The 27722-nt window shown below is 44.9% G+C and overlaps 1 protein-coding gene across 1 annotated transcript in view; it reads right to left on the bottom strand.

Annotated features, from left to right (window-relative positions):
• The window catches only part of NRDE2 (NRDE-2, necessary for RNA interference, domain containing), an 81996-nt gene that overhangs the window by 32571 nt on the left and 21703 nt on the right, over nucleotides 1–27722 (bottom strand). Inside the window, exons 6-8 of the mRNA XM_077466771.1 lie at nucleotides 27250–27655; nucleotides 16982–17115; nucleotides 641–764 (exon numbers count right to left, since the gene is read on the bottom strand). Of these exons, the coding sequence (XP_077322897.1) occupies nucleotides 641–764; nucleotides 16982–17115; nucleotides 27250–27655 (664 nt within the window). The remainder of the gene's footprint in view (nucleotides 1–640; nucleotides 765–16981; nucleotides 17116–27249; nucleotides 27656–27722) is intronic.

Here is a 27722-nt window from a genome sequence, read left to right as displayed (position 1 = left end):
CTAACAGTATTGATACCTTTAGTATGCATCGCATACTAGCCTATTATGTTGCACTTACCTGCAAACGAAGCCTGTGATGTGCCCTCTAGTGGCCGCATTCATCTCCCCCCTCCTCCTGGGGCTGAGGACTCCGGCTCGGTGACTGGCTGGAGTCACGCGGGAGCAGTTGCTCGTGGCACAAGCCCCTCAGAATCGTGCCCTGTCTTCATTGCTCATGCGCAGAGGATTACAAAGATCTTTTAGAAAATAGTGGGCACAAGTCAGGTTCTCCGACTGGACCAATGTTTCTGTTCCTTACTGCGCTCAAATGCCATGGGGGGGGGGGGGGGGGGGGGGAACCGCAAACGGAAGTAGCAGGGCCAGTGTGGAACAAAACCTGAAGTGACGTCACCAAAGAGCCACAGAAAGCTTTTAAAGGGATGCATGGTGTGCCTGTGCCTTCCCCTAAATGCCGGAGTCTCATACAAGTGGGCTATATGCCCAGCGTACTAGAGGCCTATAGTGCAGCATTACAGGTGTGTCAATTAGTAACAGAGGAGCATTTTAATTGCTGCATATGTGCAGATAACGGCACATGCATGACAAGTCCTGAAGACCAAACCAAGAAATTCCTTCTACTAGAAAGGTACAGCAAGATTACCCAGGTTATTGACGGCCACCCAGCCTCCTTTCTCTTGCTGGCGCATCCATGAGCTCCAACCCTTTGCCCCTTTTTCTCCAAATCGAGGTTCACCGCTGTCCCAAAACGGCTCAAAAAACTCCACCTAAAAAGAAAAAAAAAAAAAAAAAAAAGTTCTCTTCACCTGAGTAACGTAAACCAAAAAAGACATTGGCGCACAAATGAACATTCCTTTTATAAAAGGTAGTTGTCCATATGACAAACTACTAGCCGTTTGAATTGATGTCCTATAGCAGGGATGGCGAACCTTGGCACCCCAGATGTTTTGGAACTACAATTCCCATGATGCCCCACTACACTGCAGAGTGCATAAGTATCATGGGAAATGTAGTTCCAAAACATCTGGAGTGCCAAGGTTCACCATCACTGTCCTATAGTCTATCAATGTGCCGCTGTTTGACCACTTTGGACTTGAAAGTAAAATGAAATGTAAAAACAACCAGCAAAATACAGCGCACCAAAGAAACTTTTGATATAACAACACATAAAAGTCATTTATTAAATGGTGGATAAAAAACAAAACAATGACAGACATCCAATCCTCCTGGGATTTTAAAAGCAAAAAAGTCAATCAATTGTAACAGAGTTACGATTTTTAGTGATGAACCTCACCTATAGTCTGTGTTTATCATTGTAAGGCAACAAAACTGCACTACCGACACCAACTAGGGCACAGGGAGTTAGTGATCACATAAAATCCTCACCAAGAGGAGGAAGGTGACGGTGCTTGATGGAGAAATGCTTGCAAGGTGCAGGTAAGGGGAACCGTGTTCCTAAAATCACTCACTGTTGGTGGATGAAAGAAAAGACTGGAACGACGCCGCTCTTCGCCTGTAGGGGGATGTCCTGCTCCTAGATGCCCGCCCATATGATGGTTAGGGCTCTGAAGGAGCGGTGTGGTGCACGCTGGGTAGTGAAGTCCAGTGGTGGGACATCAGGTGACGTTCGCCCGGCGTGGAGAGAGGCTTGGAATGCAGAGCGCGGTCCCAACGTGTGACGCCGCCTGCCAGAGTGGCTGATCGTTATGTAGAAGACTCTGTGTTGAGGGGGGTTGCCATGCCGACTTACAGCTACATGTTTTGCGCGCATGCGCTTTTTCAAAGCTGGAGCGGCATACAGCAACCAGAGAATATGAAGCATTGGGTTGGACAAAGGGGCGGGGTAAATGGGCTGGATCAAAAAAAAAAAAAAAAAAAAAGGGGGGGGGGGGAGTGGTGGTAAATAGTAATGAAAGAGATTATTAAACGATAAAAGATAAAAAATAAGGATAGAAATGGGGGATGAGATTGGGAATGGTGATGGGTTGAAAAAATTATAAAATTTTAAATTTTAAAATAAAAAAATGAATAGATGAATGAAAAAAACCCACACTCACATATGATGTGTGGGGCTCATTTTAAAAAAAACAACTCCATAATAACAACACTCCCACTGTCAAACATGTCTACTGATGAGAAGGATGCTGTATTAGATTAAAATATAAATCACAAACAGTGGATTGCGTTGTATCTGAATGACAGATGTCAAGTGGTTATGTTAAGAACATCAATTTCTTCATTGAGGCCATCCGGCGAAAGGGAACCCATCAGGTATATCCAAAAAAAGTCTCCCTCCGGCAAAGGAGGGAAAACCTTTCGTTATCCGTTAGGCACGGCCTCAATTGCAAAAACCTCAATTTTTTAAAAATCTCTATCATGAAACTGGCGGAAATTATGCGAAATACTGTGTTTGGTACAACCCTTTTTGGTCAAGCTGCAGTGTTCTCCCACTCTAACACGTAAGGCCAGTATGGTGCGTCCTACGTAGAGGAGACTGCAAGTACAACGTAAAACATAAATCACTTACTCCGTCGAGCATGTGATAAATTGTTTAATTTCAAAAGTTTTGCCCTTGGGTGTAGTGATGGTAGATTGACCATTTGGAATGGATTGGCAAGTTAAACAGCCTCTTTTGAGACATTGGAAGATCCCATGTCTTTTGTCAAAATACATCCTGATATCGGAAAATGTTTTATTGTGGTTTCTATTGGATTTGGTGAGTTTGCTGGGAGCAATAATATTTTTTATTGTACGGGATCGTCTGAAGGCGATTTGGGGTTTGGGCGGGAGAGATGGCGCTAGGATAGGATCAAGTTTTAGAATATCATAGTGTTTGAAAATTATTCTGGATATATGTTTATATTTTGTGTTAAAAGTAGAGATGAACCTGACTGTGGTGATCTCATTTGTGGTATTCTTGAAACGCTTTTTGGTGGGTGAATGCTCAATTCTGTGTTTTGTGAAGGCCTGTGTAATCAAATCCTCTGGGTAACCCTTTTCCTTAAACTTTTTAGCCATATATTGGCCTTGTTGTATATAGTCATTGGTCGAGGTACAATTTCTGCGTAGCCTCCGAAATTGGCCACTAGGGATGTTGTTCCATACTGGGTGGTGACAACTCTTGTAATGAAGATAGGAGTTGCCGGACGTGGGTTTGGTGTGATTACTAGTGGTGACATTCTGTTCATCATGGGATAGAACTAGGTCCAAAAAGACCAGCTGGTTCTGGTCTATGACAGATGTAAAGGAAAGACCCATGCGGTTGTCATTGCAAAAAGTGACAAAGGAGGAGAATGTCTCAACTCCGCCGCTCCAGATGAGCAGAAAGTCGTCATCTATATATCGACCATAAAACACAATGAACTTGGAATAAGGGTTATTCCTCCAGATCTTTTGTTCTTCCCAAAACTCCATGGTAATATTTGCATACACTGGAGCAAAACTGGCTCCCATGGCTGTGCTTTGAAGCTGAAGGTAGAATTGGTCCAAGAAAGTAAAATAATTGAGTCTCAGGCAAAACTCAATACTAAATAGTAGGAATTCGGTCTGTTTCGAGTTCATATCTTCATTAATGCTCAAAAAGTGTTGTAGTGCGGCAAGCCCAACCTCATGGGGTATGGAGGTGTAGAGGGAATTAACATCTAAAGAGGCCCACATGTACTCCTCAGACCATCTATAATTTTCCATGATTTCAATCACATGGCCTGAGTCTTTGATATAGGAAGGAAGTTGTAAAACGAGAGGTTGTAAAACGAGAGGTTGTAAAATATGGTCTATGTAGGCCGATAAACCACTGGTAAAGCTATTGATACTGGACACAATTGGTCTTCCTGGAGGGTTGGTCAGGGACTTGTGAACCTTGGGAAGGTGGTAAAAGTACGGGGTGCTGCAGTCTTTTGGGAGAAGGAAACCTTTTTCTTTTTAATTCAGCACTCCATCCTTTTGAGCTCTCTCGATCAAAATAATCAGATCACGCTGGTAAGTTGGAAGGGGATGGGTTGTAAGTTTTTGGTATGTTGAAGCAAGAATTATGTTGGTCATATAGTTAACAATGCGGTCATTCAACATAATGATCGTGTCAATGGAAGAACCTTTCATAAAATGAATTGCGCTCAATAGACGAACGCACGGTTTGTTCTCATTAGGAAATAGAACGATCTGTCCTGGCAAAAACAATCTAATTCAGAAGATCATTTAATTTGATCAACAGTATATAGATATAATTTAATTGCCATCTACAGCTAAAAAGTTTGTTTTGAATAGGGAATGGCTAAAAACTCATTGGGGAGATTTCACTCCATTTCCTGTCCTGCAGACTCCACAGGAAGCGAGGGGAAATCCACTCTTAGTAGATGCCACAACAAGTGTCCCCATTGGAAGATTTCCCCCCTATCCCAGTCACAAGGAGGGGGGAAAATTATTATTATATATATATATATATATATATATATATATATATATATATATATTTATTGAGGGGGGTGTAAAAAATAAAAGTATGGGACTTTGAGTGAGGCAGGCTGTAACACAATGTAGAAGTATGTACATTAACAAGGGTAAAACGGTTGCATAGCAATGTACATGAAGGGGTAAATGCTCAAAGCATGCAAAACATCATGAGTATCAAGTAAACTAAACTTGAAAAATAGTACATAAATAAGACCATAGTAGAAAACATTGGTACCAAATATACAAATACATGAATATGAATAAAACCACGTTGTACAGAAATAAAGTGTCAATAAAACCTGATAAGTCAGATTATCAAGGAAACGCGTCGAGATTCAAAGGATGCAGTCCCCATTTTTTACAATTGGTCTCATTGACCCTTTATTTCTGTACAGTATGGTTTTATTGCCTCATATTCATGTATTTGTATATTTGCTCCCATGTTTTGGTACCAATGTTTTATACTATGGTCTTATTTATGTACCGTTTTTTAAGTTTATTTACTATTTTTTAAGTTTACTTTACTTGATACTCATGTTTTGCATGCTTTGAGCATTATGTACATTGCTATGCATCCTTTTTACCCTTGTTAATAAATGGATATACTTCTACATTGTTTTACAGCCTCCCTAACACAAAGTCCCATACTTTTATTTTTTGTTCCAGCCACAACTCAAAATCCAGGATTTTTTTCTCACTTTCTGTCCCCTGAGATAATGGATCATCAGGACAAAGAGACAACTTACTAGTGGGCAAACAAACAGCAAAAAAAATATGGACTATGGTTCTAACGCCCGACCTTCTGAAACAAAAAATAAATAAAAAGTTTTGGCTTTAGATACACATGGCCAGCATTAAATCGTAGGCTACCCTTAGGCTGGGTTTACACTATTGCAATGTTAGACATGCGCGATGCGAATTCAGCCATACAGATTGTATGGCTGAATTCGGATCGCATCCGGACCAGAATGGTGCAGTACCCCTTTTTTTAGTCCGCACTGAATTCAGATCGTATGGGTGTTTACACTCATGTGATCCGATTCCTGCACCATTTCACAGTTCGCACTGCGATCTGTGAACCGATCAGGGGGTGTCATTAACTTTGTATTGACACCTGCAGCAGAGAGATATGCAATGCGGGAACCCGCACAGGAATTGCGCTGGCTCCTGCATCGCATATGTGTGAACCCAGCCTTAATTTAAAAAAATGCAGACCACCATTCCTTCGTCCCTCACAAAGTAATAGTAAACCCTCAGAGTTTTTCCAGTAACCACATGCTGACCTCCCTATAGCAGTGTTCCTGATACAGGGCGGCACCAGAATATATATATATATATATATATATATATATATATATATATATATATATATATATATATATATATATATATATATATATATATATATATATATATATATATACACAGTGGTGTGAAAAAGTGTTTGCCCCCTTCCTCATTTCCTGTTCCTTTGCATGTTTGTCACACTTAAGTGTTTCGGAACATCAAACCAATTTAAACAATAGTCAAGGACAACACAAGTAAACACAAAATGCAATTTGTAAATGAAGGTGTTTATTATTAAAGGTGAAAAAAAATCCAAACCTTTATGGCCCTGTGTGAAAAAGTGATTGCCCCCTAAACCTAATAACTGGTTGGGCCACCCTTAGCAGCAACAACTGCAACCAAGCGTTTGCGATAACGTGCAATGAGGCTTTTACAGCGTCCTGGAGGAATTTTGGCGCACTCATCTTTGCAGAATTGTCCTAATTCAGTTACATTAGAGGGTTTTCGAGCATGAACGGCCTTTTTAAGGTCATACCACAACATCTCAATAGGATTCAGGTCAGGACTTTGGCTAGGCCACTCCAAAGTCTTCATTTTGTTTTTCTTCAGCCATTCGGTGGTGGACTTGCTGGTGTGTTTAGGATCATTGTCCTGCTGCAGAACCCAAGTTCGTTTCAGCTTGAGTACACGAACAGATGGTCGGACATTCTCCTTCAGGATCTCTTGGTAGACAGCAGAATTCATAGTTCCTTTTATCACGGCAAGTCTTCCAGGTCCTGAAGCAGCAAAACAGCCCCAGACCATCACACTACCACCACCATATTTTACTGTTGGTATAATGTTCTTTTTATGAAATGCAGTGTTCCTTCTACGCCAGATATACTTGGGCACACACCTTCCAAAGAGTTCCACTTTTGTCTCATCGGTCCACAGAATGTTGTCCCAAAAGTCTTGGGGATCATCAAGATGTGTTGTGGAGAAATTGAGACGAGCTTTGATGTTCTTTTTGCTCAGCAGTGGTTTTCTCCTTGGAACTCTGCCATGCAGGCCATTTTTGCCCAGTCTTTTCCTGATGGTGGAGGCATGAACGCTGACCTTAACTGAGGCAAGTGAGGCCTGCAGTTCCTTGGACGTTGTTGTGGGGTCTTTTGTGACCTCTTGGATGAGTCGTCGCTGCGCTCTTGGGGTAATTTTGGGCGGCCGGCCACTCCTGGGAAGGTTCACCACTGTTCCATGTCTTCGCCATTTGTGGATAACGGCTCTCACTGTGGTTCGCTGGATTCCCAAAGCTTTGGAAATGGCTTTATAACCCTTTCCAGACTGATAGATCTCAATTACTTTCTTTCTCAATTGTTCCTGAATTTCTTTGGCTCTCGGCATGATGTGTAGCTTTTAAGGATCTTCTGGTGGACCTTACTGTGTCAAGCAGCTCCTATTTAAGTGATGCCTTGATTGTGAACAGGTGTGGCAATAATCAGGCCTGGGTGTGGCTAGAGAAATTGAACTCAGGTGTGGACAACCACAGTTATAGTATGTTTTAACAAGGGGGGCAATCACTTTTTCACACAGGGCCATGATGGTTTGGATTTTTTTTCACCTTTAATAATAAACACCTTCATTTACAAATTGCATTTTGTGTTTACTTGTGTTGTCCTTGACTATTGTTTAAATTGGTTTGATGTTCCGAAACACTTAAGTGTGACAAACATGCAAAGGAACAGGAAATGAGGAAGGGGGCAAACACTTTTTCACACCACTGTATATATATATATATATATATATATATATATATATATATATATATATATATATATATATAATGCGATTTGGCATTTCCGCCTGCAGGGGGCGTGCGCGCAGCACTTCTGCTGTGACTATTCACAGCAGAAGCTGATCTGCGGGTGTCAGGCACTCGATTGTCCTCCGACACCCGCCGATCATCAAACACAGAATGGCGATCTGCCTCTGTAAACAAGGCAGATCGCCATTCTGACAGGGGAGAAAGAATGGATTCTCTGTTCCTACAAAGGAGGGACTAGAATCCATTTATTTCTTTAGTAAAAAAACAGCACAGACTACACCAAAACACTGGCTAGGAACACATTTAACCCTTTGATTGCCTGTGATGTAAACCCCTTCCATGCCAGCGTCATTAGTACAGTGACGGTGCATATTTGTAGCACTGATCACTGTATTAGTGTCACTGGTTTCCAAAAAGTGTCAGTTACCGTCTGATTGTCTGCTGCAATAGGACAGTCCCGCTATAAATCGCTGATCGCCGCCATTGGTAATATAAAAAGAATAAATAAAAATTCCAGTATATTTTCCATAGTTTGTAGATGCTATAACGTTTGTGTAAAACAATATAGGTTAAGGCCACTTTTACACTGGGGCCGCACGAGCGTTTTAGCGGTGCTTTACGTCCAGCAACGGGGCACTTTTAACCCCCACTAGTGGCCGAGGAAGGGGTTAAAAGCGCCCCGTGTTTGCGATGCTTCTTAAGCGCGTTTAAGGCACTTTGGAAGCGCTGCCCATTCATTTCAATGGGCAGGGTGTTTTGGGAGCGCCAGAGCCGCGAACCCGGAAGACAAGCAGAGGGCAAAATATCAGATCCCTCGGCATGGAGTGGGATTAGATACCGACGCCTCGTTCTAAGGCAAGTATTTTTTTTTTGAAACTCCGTTTTTTATTAATAATATTTGGCACAGACATATATAATAAGCAGACTGTATACATCTTTGTGGGATATAAACAAAACTTGATAAACAATGACAAACCGTACAACAATAATTGCCCTGTACCTCAGTTATAGCAAAATCCTATTCCACTTGCATTTTTTTTATTTCCGCCCCCTCCCCCCACCCTCCCAACAACAACAACCCAACAAAAAACAGATGCACTCATAAGGATACCAATTAGGTGGGTATGAGGTCTAGAACCTCAAATCATCTTGTCAAGGGCCTAAAAATCCTATGACAGCGTTAATTACCGTATAACAACTTATAGAGGGGCAGAATTACATGTATCTATCCCATCCACCCAGTCTCCCCATATTTTGCGGAATTTCCCTGGCTTACCCCTCGTTTCATACGTTATTTTATATATTGGCAAGTCTTGGTTAATCAAAGCTTTCCATTTGTCCAGGGAGACCAATGATGTGCGCGTCCAATGTAATAGGATCGTCTTCCTAGCATAATAGAGGAGAAAACGCAAAAATTGTTTCTGATGGTTACTAATGCCAACCTCCTCAAAAACTGAGAGGAGGCACCATTTAGGGCTACAAATGTTGGGGAGGTCAAAGGTAGTCGCCACAAAGTGGGTCACCTGAGACCAAAATGGTCTTATCCGCTCACAGTCCCACAACATATGTAGTAGGTTACCTTCTTCCCTACCACATTTATGGCACAGAGGAGAAGGCAGTTTCCGCATACGGAAAAGGCGTAGAGGAGTATAGTATATCCTATGAAAAATACGTATCTGAATCATTTTATCTCTGGCGGAAATAGCAGTGCTAAAATAGGAATCTAAAAGTTCCTCCCAATTATCGTCCGACAGGTCGGGTACATCCCTCGTCCATTGTTGTCTCAGGATTTGCAGTCTAGAAATTTTAGGCTCATTCAATAATTTGTAATAATTGGAGACCAGTTTAGTATGTTCTGGTTGGGCAAGTGCCCCTTCCAAATTAGAATTCTGAAAGGTAACGGCCCGGAGCCCAAGTTGTGACTCGGCCGCATGCTGCAACTGTAAATATCTAAACCTCCAGGATTCAGGTATACCCAACTCTTGTCGGAACACCGGGAAGGTTTTAAATCTGCCCTCCTCGTACAATTGGTGGACATATTTCAAACCCCTTTCGGCCCAATTGCCAGCGAAAGGGAGATCTCTAAAATGTGGGAACACCGGATTATTCCATATGGGTTGATTAGGAGAAATCGTGGGGTGGGGTTCAGGCACCAGTGTCTTACAGATCTTAAAGATTTTGAGAGAGTTTGCGATCATATCCGTACCCCTCCTTTCAGAAATCGCTCCTCTGAAAATCACATTTGATAATGCTTCATAGGAGGAGAGCAACGCTGCTTCTGTTGCAGTAGCAGCATTGTTCAACTGTGGAAATAGCCACCAATGAACATATACCAACTGTGATGCATAGTAGTATAATCGCAGGTTCGGTATTGCTAGTCCCCCTTTGTGTATAGGCAATTGTAAAGTAGTCAGTGCAATCCGTGGATTCTTGGGAGACCATAAAAATGTAGATATCAAAGAGTCAATCTCTTGAAAGACCTTCTTTGGTACGTACACTGGGCAGTTCGCCAAGACATACAGCAACTTAGGGAAAAACACCATTTTAAATAAATTAGCCCTCCCCATCAATGTAAGAGGTAAACCCACCCAGTTATTGAGTTTAGTCTTAAGCGAAGCTATACAAGGAAGAAGGTTATCCTGGATGTATGCCGAAATCGGTAGCCTAACCACCACCCCCAAGTATTTAAACGATGTTGTGAATTGAAGCGGACAATGTTGTGGCAAGTGGGCCGGGGACTCCGAGTCTAACGAAAATACAGTGGACTTAGTCCAGTTGATCTTCAGGCCTGAATATACGCCAAAATCAGTGATCAACCTCAGCATTTTGGGAATCGTGTATTTAGGGTTTGACAAGTAGAGCAACATATCATCAGCATATAGCGAGATACGTTCTTCCAAGGAGCCAATCCACATGCCCTGAAGTTCCGGAGAACTCCTCAACAACCTCGCTAGAGGTTCCACTGCCAGGGCATACAACAGGGGTGACAGAGGACAACCCTGTCTGGTGCCCCTGTGGATTCTGAAGGGTCTAGAGATAATCCCATTAAGCCTAAGACGGGCAATAGGTTGATCATACAATATCCTAATCCAGGTGATAACATTCTGTCCAAAACCGAATTTTTCCAGAATATATATAAGATACGGCCATTCCACAGAATCAAATGCCTTGTGGGCATCTAAAGATACAATAGCTCGGGGGACAGACAGTTTATTGGGGGCTTGTAAATTAGTGTATAATCTGCGAATATTACTATAAGTGGACCTACCAGGGATAAAACCAGTTTGGTCCGGATTAATAAGAGCAGTAATGATGGTATTTAGGCGGGTGGCCAAAATCTTAGATAAAATTTTTAAATCCGTATTAATTAACGAGATGGGTCTGTAGGATTCACAGTATTGTGGGTCTTTATTGGGCTTGGGAATTAATACAATTAGGGCCTCCTTCATAGATGATGGTAGGCAGCCTTGTTCAAAAATAGTCGAGTAGAGCCTTCTTAGTCTAGGGATTAGGACATCTTGATATTCTAAATACCATTCTATAGGGAAGCCATCTGGGCCTGGAGTTTTGTGTTTAGCAAAACTTTTAATGGTAAGCAGTATCTCCTCGGCGGAGATAGGTGCTTCTAGAGACAGCTTTTGTTCTAAGGGTAGTACCGGGAAGTCAATTCTATCCACATATTCATATAATTCCGGGATGGTATAATGGGCTTGTGAGCGGTACAATTCCGTGTAAAATTTGTAAAAAGTGTCTACGATCTCCTCCTGAGTATCTCTGAGGGTGTTTGAAGTATCATAAACACAGGGGATGAAAATAGGGTCCGGGAGCGGAGCGGCCAAAAACGCCAGCAATTTCCCGCTTCTGTCCCCCATCTCAAAAATCCGTTGGCGTTGGTATAGATTTTTCTTTTGTGTTTTCGAGAGTAGTGCGAGTTCATACTCCCTACTAACACTTTGCAGAGTTTGATAATGTTGAGGAGAGGGATCTCTAACGTAAGAGTCTTCTGCCCCCTGTAACTGATTGGCCAGAGTTCTCAAACCATCCCCAGTCGCTCTCTTGAAGTCCGACACTCCCTGCATATACGCCCCCCTAGAGACCGCTTTGAAAGCATCCCAGGTGATTAGGTCGGGGACCTCTTCCCTGTTTTCCTTCCAAAAGTGTGTCACTGCGTCCTTACAAATTGATGCTACCATGGTCTCCTGTAACCAATATGGGCTCATCCTCCACACACGCTCGCCCAGGACAATACCCGCTCTCATAGTCAGTTGTAGAGGTGAGTGATCCGATATAGCCCTGGGTAGATAGGAGATAGCCTCCACCTCCGGCAATGCAGCCCCAGAAAGGAAAAACATGTCCAATCTAGAAAGCGATCTATAGGATGCCGATGCACAAGAGAATTCTCGGGTATTCGGGTGCTTCCATCGCCAGACCTCCTTGAGGTCATAGGACGCCGCCCAGTCACTTAACACCGTAGATGATGGTCTAGTGCAGCGTAGCCTATCCAGATCAGCATTCATGACCTGGTTAAAATCCCCTCCCATAATAAGGTGACCACGCAACATGGGGAGAACCACCGCCATGCAGGCTCCCAATCTTTGTAAATCAAATGGAGGGGGCATGTAAAGGTTTACCAAAGTATATAACACACCCAGGTATTGCAGTATGACCACAACATAGCACCCCTGCGGGTCAGTCCTAACCTCTATTATCTGGACAGGTAGGGACCGTAATATGAGTATAGATACCCCTCTAGAATAAGTTGAGTAAGTGGCATGGAAAGCATGAGCAACATGCCTCTTTTTCAGGGCCATAACCTTTGAACCCATCAGGTGAGTTTCCTGAAGCATAATTATTTGCGCCTTAGTGCGTTTCAAATAGTCGAAGACCAGTGATCTCTTAATCTTCGAGTTCAGCCCCCTGACATTCCAAGTAAGACAGTTAAAGCTCATTCGTATAACACAGTAGTCACATGGAGGGGGGAGAGGAGAGAGGGCAGGACATCAAAAGGGTCCCGCTCCCCTCCCCTCCCCCCCGACACATTATAGACAATAAACCTACAATGAAAAAGTTGAAACTCCCATCAATATTTTCGGTGTCGTTGCGTGCATGCATCAGGTATACTAAGGAAAAAAACCAGGAGCAAACATCTCCAGACTAACCTTCCCCATTCCCCCCTCCCCCCTCCCTGCTCATTACCCCCAACCATAACGAGCTTTAGCCCTAAAAGAAAAACCAACAGAAAAACTGTTTAGTCCAGGGAGTGACCAGGCGTTGCTCCCAGTGTCAGTTTAGTAAAAGAAAGAAAAAAAAAAAGGGGAAAAAAAGAAAACTATGTCAGCACAAAAAAGAGGAAGCTTGTGCCTCCTCCGGCAACCCATATCACAAATAAGGCACCTGATACAGTAGCCAAGGAAAGATATGCGCATCCCAAAGTAATTGTAGACACCAGGTCCGGGTCCGCCAGCAGGGCAAAATGGCGGTTCAGAGTCAATGCCGGTGCTTTGGGTAGGAAAACTGCAAAAAGGGGCAAGAACCGAATAAAATCACCCAGAAAGTACCGTATAGAGTATTCGTCCTCCGCCATGTGTATAGCATTCCATCATAAACTGTAGGGAAGGCCCATAACGTGACGATCATGAGAAAGCAGTCAGGGACCGGAGTATTACAGCCCATCCAACCAATCCGAGGCTTCATTTGGTGAAAGGAAAAATTGTACCTTGCCGTCATTAACAACTCGTAATTTGGCCGGGTACATCATACTATATGGAAGATTTTTCTCTCTGAGGCGTTTCTTAACGTGGAGGAAGGCCGCTCTTTGCTTTTGAGTAGTAGCAGAGAAATCCGGGAAAATGGAGATCTTTTTTCCGTTGTACTGTATATCTTGTAGGTTCCGCGCGGTACGCATAATGCATTCTTTATCCCGAAAATGAAGGATCTTGGCTAAAATGGGTCGCGGAGGGGCTCCAGGGGGCATAGGGCGCATGGGCACCCTATGAGCCCGTTCGATTGCGAACAGAGGTGACAGTGCCTCCCGTCCCAACAGAGTGCTCAGCCATTGCTCCAGGAATTGCTCCGCGTCCTTGCCCTCCGCACCTTCAGGGAATCCCACAAAGCGTAAATTATTCCTGCGCATTCGGTCCTCAAGGTCTCCCAATTTAGCAGCATGTTCAGTAATCTCTTGTTGATGTGTGCGGAGAGTAGCAGACATAGGTTGCATATTGTCCTCCACCTCACTGATTCTTTGCTCCGCAGTGGAAATCCTAGAGCGAATCTTTTGCATGTCATGCTTAACAATAGAGAGATCCAGCCTAACTGTTTCAATCTGTGTGGTCAGAGTGGTTTGGCATTGATGGATAGCGTCCATAACATGTTTCAAAGTAAGTTCCTCCTCACCCTCTGCCGTTCTCTCCCCCTCCGACCCCCTGTCCACCTGTGGAGTAGGATACCCCGGATCGCTGTCTCTCTCCCAGGCCTCACCCTCCTCCCAGGGGTCTACGGCCTGCTCTGCTCTCGGGGACGCTGGGGGGAGGGTATGCTGTCCATGCGGAGAATCCGCAAAGTGTTCCCTGATAGTTGTCGGTGGTTTTGGCTTACCCGGAGCACCGGAGGGCACTTGTGAGTTCGCCGAGGGACCGGAGTCAGCCTTCGCCTGTGCCTTGCCTTTAGAAGATTTCCCCGCGGCGGAGGACGCGCCGGCGCCATCTTTGGCCTTGCTGCCCGTCAGCGTGGCCGCCCGGTCCGCGGCGGATTTCTGGCTCGCAGGACCGTTCCGACCCATTCCAACGGGTGCCCGTGAAGGTAGTGGGTATTGCGGTGGTGGCTACGAGGTCGGTGTCTAGATAGGGATACCGGATGCTGTTCAGGATGAATCGGTGCCGGAGGAGCTCCGTAAGCTTGCTGCTTACATGTCCGCCGCTGGCCTAAGGCAAGTATTTTAGTATGCGGTGCATACTAGCTCATTATGCCTTTGCCTTAGAGGCTTTTTTTTTTACATTTTATTTTTCTGCGGGTATACAACCGCTTTAAATGGATCATGGAGTATTACCAGGAACTTTACTGAAGACACCTCAACGCCATCATTTGGAGGGAGGTCAAAGATTGGGGGGGGGGGGGGGGGGGGGTACTACATCTTTCTGGCCATATAGTGTATGTGAAGCCCAAATCTTTTGGCAGGTATAACAAATTTCTCATGTGTGCTTCAGCTTTCTAATTATCTCTCCTCTGTACTTCAGGATTAATGAAGACCAAACCGGGCCCTCCGGGGTCATCCTGGCAATGCAGTTCCTCAGTCTCTAATTAAACGGTTTGGAGTATTTGCTCGCCGCTCGGCCCCAGCACAGAATCGCCTTGTTTCAAGCTGTCGCTAAACTAATCTGGGTTTATGTTTAATTTAAATAATGCAGATATTTGTATACGAGAGGTGAGTGAAGCCTGTCCACACAGCTTTGCAATCATCTCCAAAATGTCAACTATGTTCCAACCAAGATAGACGTTCATTATAAATCGCCCCTTGTCAACAGAATGGAGTCGGTGTAAGGCATCGTTCACATATGTTGCGAATCGGATGTGAGTTTTATTGCACCCAATTCGCATTACATGCAAGTGTGACCGGGCTCTCAATGAAGCCGGATCATACAGGTCCGGGGCGGCAGGGGAGTGGATTGCAGAAGGGTCCGGTGCATGTTTGGGTTGAGCTGAGGTGTGAATTCAGCCAAAAATTCGGACCTGAATCGCACCTGAACCTGTGAACAGACGCGCACCGGACCCCAGGCACGAACCCGCGGCCGCACATATGTGAACCCGGCCTAAGGCATCGCTCACACAAATGTACTACAGCGTGCACCAATGCAAGGGCCATGTTTACCCACATGGTGATGCATAGGTGTTCCGTGCATCCACGTGCAGGTAGTCCCATTCTAAGGATGCATGCAGCCACTGCATCACAGCCAACATGAATGGGCCTGCCTGCATAAGGATGCACAGAACACCTGGGAATCTCTGTGCTTGCAAACACGGACCTCACACAGGTGCACGCTGTAGTACGCTTGTGTGAACAAGGCCTAAATAAAAGTGTAATACACCTTTATACACTTACCGGCCACTTTATTAAGTACACCTGTTAAATTGCTAATCGGCCAATCACATGGCAGTAAGCTTTATTGCTTCACTGCAGCACAAGAAACTCAAGTCACCAACCTGGCTGTACAGTCTAGCAGGACTATGTCAATTTTAGGAAGGGCTGGACATTTAAGTGATTCTAAAGGCTGAAGGTTTTTTACTTTCCAGCATGCTTTGCAGGAAGGTAAAAAATCTTCAACAGGCAGCTTCCTTCCTCCCCTCCCCCTAATATTTACCTGAGCCCCATCTCGTTCCAGATGAGCAGCTGCACTCCTTGCTCTCTGCAAGGTCATACTGTGGCATTTAAAGTTAGACGGTGATAAGGCAATATTTGATATACTAAAGGCACATACACCGTGCAAATTGCAGTTGCCTCACAGCTTAGTAAATGAGAAGAAGCTCTGCTGACTTCCATCATCCAATCATGTGCAAGGAAAAAATGCTTTTTTTTTTGTTTTTTTTCCCTTACACGTGATTGGGTACTCATTGCAAAGTGAAGCTTTACCTCATTTACTAAGCTCTGGTAAAATTTTGTGCGTTTTCGGCGCCATTATCAGCATCTTTTTTTCTCTATCGGCAAAATTATAAAAAACACCATACGTTTTAGCCGCCGAAATTTCAGTGCAGTAGAAATAATTGCATTTCCATGTTCTGTGTACTGTGGGAGACCAGATATAGTGACTGCAGGGTCCTGGGTATAGTAACTCTTATGCCCTTCCTGCTTTCGGCGCTGTCACCTTTGAATGACAATTGTGTGGTCATGCTGCACTGTAACAATATGACATCGTTATAATTTTTTTCACACAAATAGAGTTTTCTTTTGGTGGTATTTAATAACCACTGGATTTTTTTATTTTTTGCAAAAAATAAAAAATAACAACATTTTTTGGAAAGAAAAAAAAAGGTAGATTAAGGGAGTTTAACAAGACTCGTGGCCACTCATTAAAATTAGAAGAAAAGAGGTTTAACCTTAAACTACGTAGAGGGTTCCTTACTAATAAGACTGAGGCAACGTCATATGACATCGTCACCAGAACAGAGCATCCCGCCTGCCGTATAGACAAATGATGGCGGGAGGAATGCTCTAATGACATCGCCTCAGTCTCACCACAATTGCAGGAGCGCGCAGCATGGCGATCATGGGCCAGGGACACGGCATGACCCCGCTCCTGGTAAAGAGCCGATGACACAGCTCTTTACCCAACCGATCAGCTGTGTCCAATCACAGCTGATCAGATGTAAACAAGGAAATGACGGTTATCTGTGGTTAAGGACAAATCCAAGATATAAAGACAAACAGAATAAAATCACTATACAGCGTGTACTTACCTGCCCCTTTGTGGTCATGTCCTTCACGCTGTCTGGCTTATAGAAGGTGAAGTCGATGAGCGCCTGGAACAAGGACACCGCCTTCTCACAGTGGCCAGCCTGCCGCAGGAAGTGACACTGCTGGAGGAAGATCTCTGTCAGGAACAGAAACAGGAAAGGTGTTCAGCAACAGGCAAGTGTATTATATGATTTCATTAGATATGGATTTACACACCACACAGTTACACTGAGGTTTTTAATCAATCTCCGATTTCACTGTACAATGTGAGCTTCTCACAGTTCTGCATTCTCTAACTCTTTCCTCCCCACCCCTGACTACCATCAGCCCCACCCTGTCTTTTACCATGTTTTTAATAATGATAAAAAACACAAACATCTAGATCGGACATTATCCATTTACTTTCATTATAAGAAGTACATTGGTGTGTGACTTAAAGGGGTTGTAAATCCTCGTGGGTTTTCACCTCAATGCATTGTATGAATTAAAGGGATTGTAAAGATAAAAATTTAATTTTTTAAAAACAACAAACATGTTATACTTACCTCCACTGTGCAGCTAGTTTTGCCGAACCTGCTCTTCTGGGGTCCCTCGGCAGGTGTCTCTGCTTCCTCCCTCAGATGCTTCTCACGTTCATGTGAGCTCCCTCGCATGGTGAGAAGCATCTGCGGGCGCGCTCCCGTGATACAGCCGGCGGCTATAGCCGCTCGCTGTATCACACGCCCCCGCCCCCCGGCGCTCCGCGTCAGTGGATGTGATTGACAGCAGCGCGAGCCAATGGCTGTGCTGCTTTCCATCCATCCACTCCAGCCAATCAGCAGCCAGGCTGAACGGTGGAAAGGACGTCGGGGGACGAGCGCGGGAATTTCGAGGGGTGAGGTAAGTAAAAACGGGGGGGCTGGGGGCGCCGCCACTGTCAGATGTTTTTTCACCTTAATGCATAGAATGCATTAAGGTGAAAAAACATTTACCTTTACAACCCCTTTTACTTACCTGAAACCAGTCGTTCCAGCGATGGGGATTAGCACAGCAGTTCCAGCCGCTGTCTGGGGTTCTCATTGGATGGACTGATCGCAGCACAGCATTCCGCTGCGGTCAATCAAATCCAGTGACGTGGGACCGAGTCCTGCTGTCTGTGTCATTTGACGCAGTAGCAGGACTAGGGAGCGCACCCACACGGGTACCCCCCATAGAAAGCGGGTCTCACTCAATGCTGGGAGGAGACAGGAGCACCGTCGGGGGAACCCCAGAAGGAGGCGGATCGGGGCCACACTGTAAAACTCTTTCACTGAGGAGGCAAGTATAACATAACAGGTTTTTTTTTTTTTTTTTTATATCAAAACACTACGAACCTTTACAACCCCTTTAATATAGTAGATGAAAACAATACAGGAAAAGTAAAACAGAATAATAAGAACAATGAGTAAAGAGTTCTCTAACACACTGGTGGTGTTGGTCGGGGGCCCCAGACACCCCTATTGGGAGCAAACTGTGTCCGGGTGGGGGCAAGACCAACCATCGCCCTCAAATACTATTGAGTTTTCTTTCACTTGAATTTTATTATTTTTTAGAAATGACAAGAATAATAGACAGTTGCATATCCAAATGCAAAAATACTATGCGAAAATATGAATAAGTGCAGAAGGCGCTTCTCTCTGCAGATAACCAACATTAAACAATTATAAAGAAATGAAGGACCATTGGTCTCAGGCAATATCATACCATTAGATAAGCAATGGTCAAAGCCCTGCCTGGAGATGTGATGTGTTTTGCAATATGCCAAACAGCACAGAGACAAGCCTCAAACCTTCTGGCACAAAGTCATTTGGAGCGATGAGACCAAAATGTAGCTTTTTGGCCACAACCATAAACACTTCATTCGGAGAGGAGTCAACAAGGCCTATGATGAAAAGTCCACCATTCCTACTGTGAAACACGGAGGTGGATCGCTGATGTTTTGGGGATGTGTGAGCTACAAAGGCACAGGAAATTTGGTCAAAAATGATGGCAAGATGAATGCAGTATGTTATCAAAAAAATACCGGAGGAACATTTGTATTCATCAGCCAGGAAGCTGCGCATGGGACGTACTTCGACATTCCAATATGACAATGATCCAAAACACAAGGCCAAGTTGGCCTGTCACTGGCTAGAGCAGAATAAAGTGAAGGTTCTGGAGTGGCCATCTCAGTCTCCTGAATATCATTGAGCCACTCTGGGGAGATCTCAAATGTGCCGTGGAAGACAGACCAAGAATTTACAGGAACTGGAGGATTTTTTTCAAGAGGAATGGACAGCTTTACCATCTGAGTGGATAAAGAGCCTCCTCCACAAATACCGCAAAAGACTTCAAGCTGTCATTGATGTTAAAGGGGGCAATACATGATATTAAAGTGAAGTTCCACCCCAAAAAAATAAATTCATGAATGTGCATGAAACTTTTTTTTTTATTCACCTCTTTAATGTCTGTTTCTAGGGGGTCCCTCATAATTTTCCTCCTTCAGCGCCTGGGCTCCTGACGTCACTTCCCGCGCAGGAAGGGAGATCAGCTTTCACCCCTCCCTCTAGGGGAACATCTGGGACACGTCACAGGTCCCAGATGATTGCACGACCAGTCATCGCGCGCGGTTCACACATGCGAAGTGGGTGCCCACAATTTCAATGCCGGCGCCAGCGAGCAAAGGGGGAGACGAGCGGGACTTCAATACCCCACATCGCTGGGGGATAAAAATCTCCTGCACGCAGCTCCTCAGGACTGGCATGGTGCCATAAAAAAAAATTAAAAAATCCTTGATTCGATCGTGAATCGAGTTGTTTTTAAAAAAATAATAATAATCGCAGATTTTTTTTTTTTGGAGAAAATCACCCAGCTATAAATATAAATAAATATATATATATATATATATATATATATATATATATATATATATATATATATATATATATATATATATATATATTATAGCTGGGTGATTTTATATATATATATATAATTTTTTTTTTTTATTATTTGCAGGAGATTTACTGGGATTAGACCCCATTTTTTTTTTTTTTCAGGCAGCGCCGGCATTCTCTTGAGAGCATTCTCATAAGCCACTGGTTGCCGGTGTTTCTTGGGCTTAAAGGTTTCAATCGGCTCGCTCGATCTGACGCTGTCACAAGCTGGTCACACGGGCAATTAGAGAGTAGATCCGCTTTGATCACCTCTATGGCCTTGGAGGATCAGAGTGAAACCATGATGTCACTTCCAGTCCACTGTGTTTTTATTTATTTATTTTTAAAATCTCCTTTTGACCCCGATCTCTCCATAAAGAGGACCTGTCATCCTTATTTCTTCTACGAGGGATGTGTGAATTCCTTGTAATATGTAATAGGAATTAAAGTGATTAGAAAAAAATAGAACAGTGTAAAAATAAAAAAAATAACATAAATGGGGAAACAAAAAAAAAATAATTAAAGCGCCCTCATCCCTCCATGCTTGCACACAGAAGCGAACGCATATGTAAGTCACAAACGCGTATGCAAATTATGTTCACGCTACACATGTGAGGTATTGCCCCAAACGCGAGACCCATACTTCTAGACCTCCGCTAACTCTAAATAGGTAAACTGTAAAGGCGTTTAAGACATCGCCTATGGAGATTTTTAAGTACCGCAGTTTTTCGCCATTCCGGAAGCGTGTGCAAAAAGCGTGACATGTTCAGTATCCATTTACTTGCCGTAACATCATCTTTTATATTATTCAAAACAAATGGAGTATATATTGTGTTGGGGTTTTTTTTCTATTCATTAAAATATATTTTTTCCCCAAAAAACTGCGTTTGAAAAACCACTGCACAAATACCGTGTGACATAAAAAATTGCAACGATCGCCAATTTATTCCCTAGGGCATGGGTAGGCAACCTCAGCACTCCAGCTGTGGTGAAACTACAAATCCCATCAATGGGTCTTGCAATGTCTCTTGGGACTTGTAGTTTCACCACAGCTGCAGGGCTGAGGTTGCCTAAAAAAAAAAAAAAAAAAAAAAAAAAAAATGTATATTATATATAAATATATAATATACTGGTAAAAAATAGTATCGGTGCATACTTCAAAAATATATTTTTTTATTAAGGATGCACGATACCTTTTTTTTTTTACAATTAGTACCAATACTTTTTTTTTAGTACTCGCCGATACTAATTACCGATACCTACTGCAACTGTTTTGTTTTCTCTTCATATGTCAGCAATGGTACAAAGCATTGAAAAGTTACTTTTACTTTCAGATCCCACAGGGACAAAGGTGGACATACCGGAGAGGCTACATGCCGGACCCCTTGAATAAAAGTGCTCACTAGAGAGTGAGACGCCAGGGGTCATTGGAAAAAAACAGCCAAAGCTGATATTTGTCCCTTAATGCTGCTTAAAGCCAATTTCTGGTCTACTCCTCGCTGTAGGAACACCATGGACGTCACCCCTTTTCCTCACACATGGAGTTGTAGGCCTACGAGGTACGATGGTATATCTTCCGAGAAGATTTTCGTGCCCTCAACATAGTTGAAATCACGAGTCCGACAGGCCCCAGTTCCTTAGCACCTGGCTCTCAACAGCCATGCTGTTAAAACCAGCGATGGTAAAGCAGGATGGAGAATCAGACATTGAGACAGAAGGTCTTCTCGTAACGGTAGTCGCCAGGGAACGTCTGCAACCAGGCGTACTGTCTGAGGCCAATCTGGGGCAATCAGCATCACTGGAATCCCCTCGGTCTCCACTCTGCGGAGCAGACGTTTTAACAGTTTTAGAGGGGAAAAGGCGTAGATCAGTGGGTACTGACCCCATGGAGCCACCAGCACATTGGATGCATCTGCCCAAGGATCTCTTGTCCTGGATACAAATCTTGGCACATTCCGTGAGACGGGAGGCCAGAAGATCCATATCTGGTGTGCCCCACTGCAGGCACAGCAGCCTGAACACCTCCGGATGCAACGCCCATTCTCCTGGGTCCAGCATCTGGCGACTTAGGTAGTCCGCCTGCCAGTTTTCTACTCCTGGGATGTAAAATGGCCGATACATGTCGCTCTGCCCACTGAAGAAAGTGAGCGACCTCCCTTGTTGCAGCCGAGCTTCTTGTGCCTCCTTGTTGATTAACGTATGCCACCGCCGTGGCGTTGTCTGACTGGATCCTGATTGGATGCCCTCTTAGTCTCGTCGACCATGTGAAGAGGCATAGCCTGATCGCTCGGAGCTCGAGCACATTGATCGGAAACTTGGATTCCTCCCCCGACCAGGAGGCCCTGGGTTGACTGTTCTACACCCCAGCCAGTCAGACTGGCATCTGTTGTGATCACCGTCCAATTCAGAGGTAGGAAAGACTTCCCGGACCGAAATGCTGGGGACCTCAGCCACCAGAGCAGGGAGTCCCTGACTGACTGGCTCACCTGAATCTGCTGATGCAGGGATAATGGAAATTTGTCCCATTTTGTCAATATTTCCTTCTGCAAGACTCTGGTGTGAAACTGGGCGTACGGTACCTCCTCGGAAGCCACCATGAGGCCCAGTACTCGCATGCAGAAGCGCAGCGATGACCACCTGCGGTTCATCAATAGTTTTACCGCAGCTCTGAGAGTCTGCAGTTTGTCTGATGGGAGAAACACTCTCGCTTCCACGTAGGTCCAGCAGTAAGCCTAGGTACTCCAAGCACTGAATCGGTATAAGCACCGACTTTTTGAGGTTCAACGGCCACCCAAATTCCTGCAGGGTTTGCATGGCGATCGTCACATCCTCCTTTAATTCTGAGGTGGAAGCTGCTCTCAGGAGGAGATCGTCTAGGTCACCTACGATTGCAATCCCGCATTGTTGCAACGACACCAAAATTGGAGCCAATACCTTGGTAAAGACTCGGCGTGCTGATGCCAAGCCAAAAGGGAGCGCCACAAACTGGTAGTGGGCTTCCCCTACTGCAAATCGCAGAAACCTCTGATGCCTGAGGCATATGGGTATGTGCAGATACGCACCCTGGATGTCCCCTTGATGGAGTGCAGCGACTACTGAGCGAGCTCATTCCATTCTGAACCTCTGTACTTTTACAAAGCAATTGAGGGCTTTCAGGTCCAAGATTGGACGTACCCCTTCCTTTTTGGGGACTACAGATTGGAGTAGAACCCCTGGAACCTTTCCGATTCCGGAACAGGCACTATCACCCCGTGTCTTAGCAGGTCCCTTACTGCCCCCAATAGGGCCTCCCGGCGAGCCGAGAGTAAGGGTATGCTGTAAGGGAAGAATCTGTTTGGTGGCCAAGAGAGAAACTATTTTATAGTCAGAGGAAATCAGTTTGCAAACCTATTGGTCGGAGAGACGAGAGGCCTACCGGGCTGCAAACTCCCGAAGGCGACCCCCCACCCGAGAGACGAATGGGGGCAAACCTTCATGCGGTAGCACTTTTGCTCGCAGGCTTGCGGTTCCAGGGACGCTTTTGTCCCTCAGCGGTCGTCCTATCGGACTGGGAGCATTTAGCCGAAGTCCCAGATGGACGAAAAAGCCTCTCTTGAGCAGAAAAGGAGGGCCCTTGCCTGCGGCGTGGCTCCTTAGTCTTCGTGGCCTGTGGGAGGAAGGTATTCTTCCCACCTGTGACATTCTTAATAATGTCATCCAAAGAGCCGCTCACCAAGGAAGGCTGGATCCGTCAAGGTTTTTATTTATTTAGATTTTATCACCTTTGCTCCCACACACCGCCTCTATCCTGAACGTTTCAAGGACCAACAAAGCGTCCAAAGGCACTGCACTGTTTGCAGGGAGTTCTGGGGAAGAATCACCAGTTTCTGAAGCCATGCTGACCCACCCTGTCTGCCACCTTGGGGACATAGGACAGGTACGCAATCCCAACCTCCTAGCTGCTGCAGACTGAGGGGCCCCCACCGCAGGACTCACCACCACGACCGGAGTGCTGCGTCGTTCAGTTACAGGTGTCTGTGTCCAGCATCAGCTCCCAGGTGTCCTGAGCAAAAAAACTGTGCAGTTCTGAGCAGCAGGGACCAGCGCTGAGGATAAAAACTGCTCTGGGCTACAACAAAATGGCCGCCCTGTATAAGTGACATAATCACAAAGAAAATAGCCGCCGAGCTACAGAAAAATGGCCCCTGACCATGCTTTCCACTGAGGCACACCAAAAATGTCCGACAAACAACTGTACACAGTGGAAAGACAAAGAAAATGGTGGCAGAACAGCGCTATGGCGATCAGCACATGCAGACCTCCAGACACCCAGTGGGGAAACCAGAGACACCCAGGGACACAGACACCCAGCGCAGCCCCCAATCTAAGGTAAGGAGGTAAGGCAAGGTGCTCAATTCCGCTGAGGCAGGAAGAGCTGTACTTACCATCCGGACGAGCTGGGGACATCCCATCACACACCCACTCTCCGAACAGTACGGTGTGGCTGCTGGCCACGGCACACTGACAAGGACATCGGTAGTCCGGTCATATGTGTGCTCCGGAGCGTTGTGCTCACCGGCCACCCCTGAAGCCTGAGGGGCACGTTGTGGCTAGGGTCTGCACATGCTTGATGGCCAGGCTGGGGAGACTACAAGGATCTAGATTGTCCAGCCTGTCACCCAGCTGGCTGTTTACAGCAGATCACAGGATCTTAAAATCTTGCACAAAAGGCAAACATTCAGCAAAAAATCCCAGGACCGATGGTCCCGCAGGGAGCCTAGGTCCTTTTCCTTCACTAGGCAGAAAAAAACTGAGCTGCAGGAAGCAGGCAGAGGGGTCATTACCAGAGGGACCAACCCCTTGTCCGAACTGTAAAGTTCTGTCTTTTTCACATGCATTACATGTTCTGCCTAGTCCTCTCCTGAAGGTGGTGTAATAACCCTACGGCTCAGATTAGTGGAGCTGTGTCCATCAATGAACGAAAGAGAAAAATATATATTTTTTTAAATTCTAATTAAAAAAAAAAAATCCCAATAAAGCGTTTGATTAGTTTGCGCAAAAGTTATAGCGTCTACAAAATAGGGGATAATTTTTATGGCATTTTCATTAACATTTTTTTTTTTTTTACTAGTAATGATGGCGATCAGCGATTTTTGTCATGACTGCGACATTATAAGGGACACATCAGACAATTTTGACACGTTTTTGGGACCACTGGCATTAATACAGCGATCAATGCTAAAAAATTGCATTGATTACTGTAAAAATGTCACTGGCAGTGAAGGGGTTAACCACTAGGTGGCGCTGTATGGGTTAAGTGTGTCCTAGGGGGTGATTCTAACTGTGGGGAGAGGGGCTGTGTGTGACACTTCACTGATCAGTCCTCCCCGATTACAGAGAGCAGAGATCAGCGACAGTGTCACTAGGCAGGACGGGGAAATGCTTGTTTACATTAGCATCTCCCCGTTCTTCCTCACCGTGAGGCGATTGCGGGTATGCCTGTGGACATCAAGTCCACGGGAGCCGCAGTCACGGAGCTCCCGGTGGGCACGCGTGCCCGCAATGCGCCTGTACGTGCCCTTCTGCCACAGTATATCTGCGTGAGGCGGTCCGGAAGCGGTTAAAGTAATTTAAAAAAATAAACATTTTAGTTGAAAGACCGCTGCGCAAATACAGTGTGACATAAAATATTGCAACAACCATTTTATTCTCTAGGGTATATATAATGTTTGGGGGGTTCCAAGTAATTTACTAGCAACAAAAAAAATAAAAAAATAAGATGATTTTAACTTGAAACCAACAAGTGTCAGAAAAAGGTTTAGTGTTTAAGTGCTTAAACTTTTTTCACTTGCACACAAAGTCTATTCCATTGACAAATTGTTACAATGTTTATACATAAGTTCAACTGATAAAGAATGTTGTGATTCTTGGCAGACTGCCCGGTTTTTCTCTCCCTTTCTTTTGAGGGCTGTGGCATCAGAAGAGTAGAGAGAATTCTTTGCATAGAAAGAATTGTGAAACACTTTAGTCAAGATTGTGATAACGATTCTTGACGATTAATTGTGCAGCTCTAGGTCAGGGGTCTCCAAATTTTTTAAACAAAGGGACAGTTTTACTGTGGCTCAAACTTTAAGGGATAGAAAAAGGTCCCAACGTCCATGGAAAACAATAATGCCACATTTGTTTCAGTGGGAGTAATTTTGCACCATCATTGGTGTCACTGGGCACCATTATTTTTTATGTCATTTGGAGAAATTCTGCCCCATCAGTGGTGTCAGTGGGAGGAATAGTGCCATCAGTGGTGTCAGTGGGAGGAATAGTGCCATCATTGGTGTCAGTGGGAGGAATAGTGCCATCATTGGTGTCAGTGGGAGGAATAGTGCCATCATTGGTGTCAGTGGGAGGAATAGTGCCATCATTGGTGTCAGTGGGAGGAATAGTGCCATCATTGGTGTCAGTGGGAGGAATAGTGCCATCATTGGTGTCAGTGGGAGGAATAGTGCCATCATTGGTGTCAGTGGGAGGAATGGTGCCATCATTGGTGTCAGTGGGAGGAATGGTGCCATCATTGGTGTCAGTGGGAGGAATAGTGCCATCATTGGTGTCAGTGGGAGGAATAGTGCCATCATTGGTGTCAGTGGGAGGAATAGTGCCATCATTGGTGTCAGTGGGAGGAATAGTGCCATCATTGGTGTCAGTGGGAGGAATAGTGCCATCATTGGTGTCAGTGGGAGGAATAGTGCCATCATTGGTGTCAGTGGGAGGAATAGTGCCATCATTGGTGTCAGTGGGAGGAATAGTGCCATCATTGGTGTCAGTGGGAGGAATAGTGCCATCATTGGTGTCAGCGGGAGGAATAGTGCCCCTGATGTCATAGTGTCTCAGGGAGGAATAGTGTCCCCATCATTGGTGCCTCTGAGCGCCACTATTGATGTCATTAGGAGGAACAGTGCCCCATCATTGGTGTCATTGGAGAGGGATTATGCCCCCATTGTTGGCATGGGATGAAACAGTGCTCAAAAGGCTGGATAAAAAGGGAGCAAAGAGGACCCCCCCACATAGAACGTGAATCCAGAAAAAGATTTGACGCCATATTATGCGACATAAAAAAAAATTGCATCTCCCACCATTTTATTCTCCAGGGTCTCTGCTTAAAAAAATGCATAATGTTTGTGAGTTCTTAGTAATTTTCTAGAAATGTTTTTTTTTTTTAAATGCTAATTTTTACATTTATGGGAGAAATGTGAGAATTGGCTCAGAGTGGAACTGGTTAGACTGTAGTATAGATTCTTGCGCTTGTATTCCCCTGGTGGCACATGCCCTGCAGGCTGCCTGCTGTGTAAAAAAAGTGTACTCACCACACATGGAGCGCTCAGTGCCCGGCACAACCGGGTGAGACAGCATGCTGCCATCCTGTACGGCGGCGAGAGTGGAGAGACATTTTCCGTAGACGGCGATCACTTTGGAGACGGAGAAGGTGCTGAAATGACTCTGAGAGAAGAGCAGGTATTTCTGCCAGAGCTGCGGGTCATTGGGGTGTAGAAAGACCAGCTTCTGCCACTCTTTCAGCAGTGCGGGGGCCTCCCAGAACTCCTCGCACAGCCGCAACCGCGCCAACTTCAGCTCCGTGCTGCCAGGATTGCTCTCGATGGCTCGGTCCAGGATAGACAGCTTCTTCTCCAGAACCAGTTTGAGAGACATGCGATAGCTGTCCACCTCTCCCTCGCAGGTGGAGTACATGCTGGGCTGTGCCAACAACTCGTCCTTCAAAGAGTAAAGAAATACAAATATAACAGCATAAGGATTTAGATCCAAAACTCCTTGTGATCAT

Source organism: Lithobates pipiens, unplaced genomic scaffold (assembly GCF_037356315.1).
Source record: "Lithobates pipiens isolate NorthernLeopardFrog02 unplaced genomic scaffold, aLitPip1_a1.2 Scaffold_37, whole genome shotgun sequence".
In the NCBI taxonomy this organism is placed as follows: Eukaryota; Metazoa; Chordata; class Amphibia; order Anura; family Ranidae; genus Lithobates; species Lithobates pipiens.
This window is presented reverse-complemented; position numbering and strand designations above follow the sequence as displayed.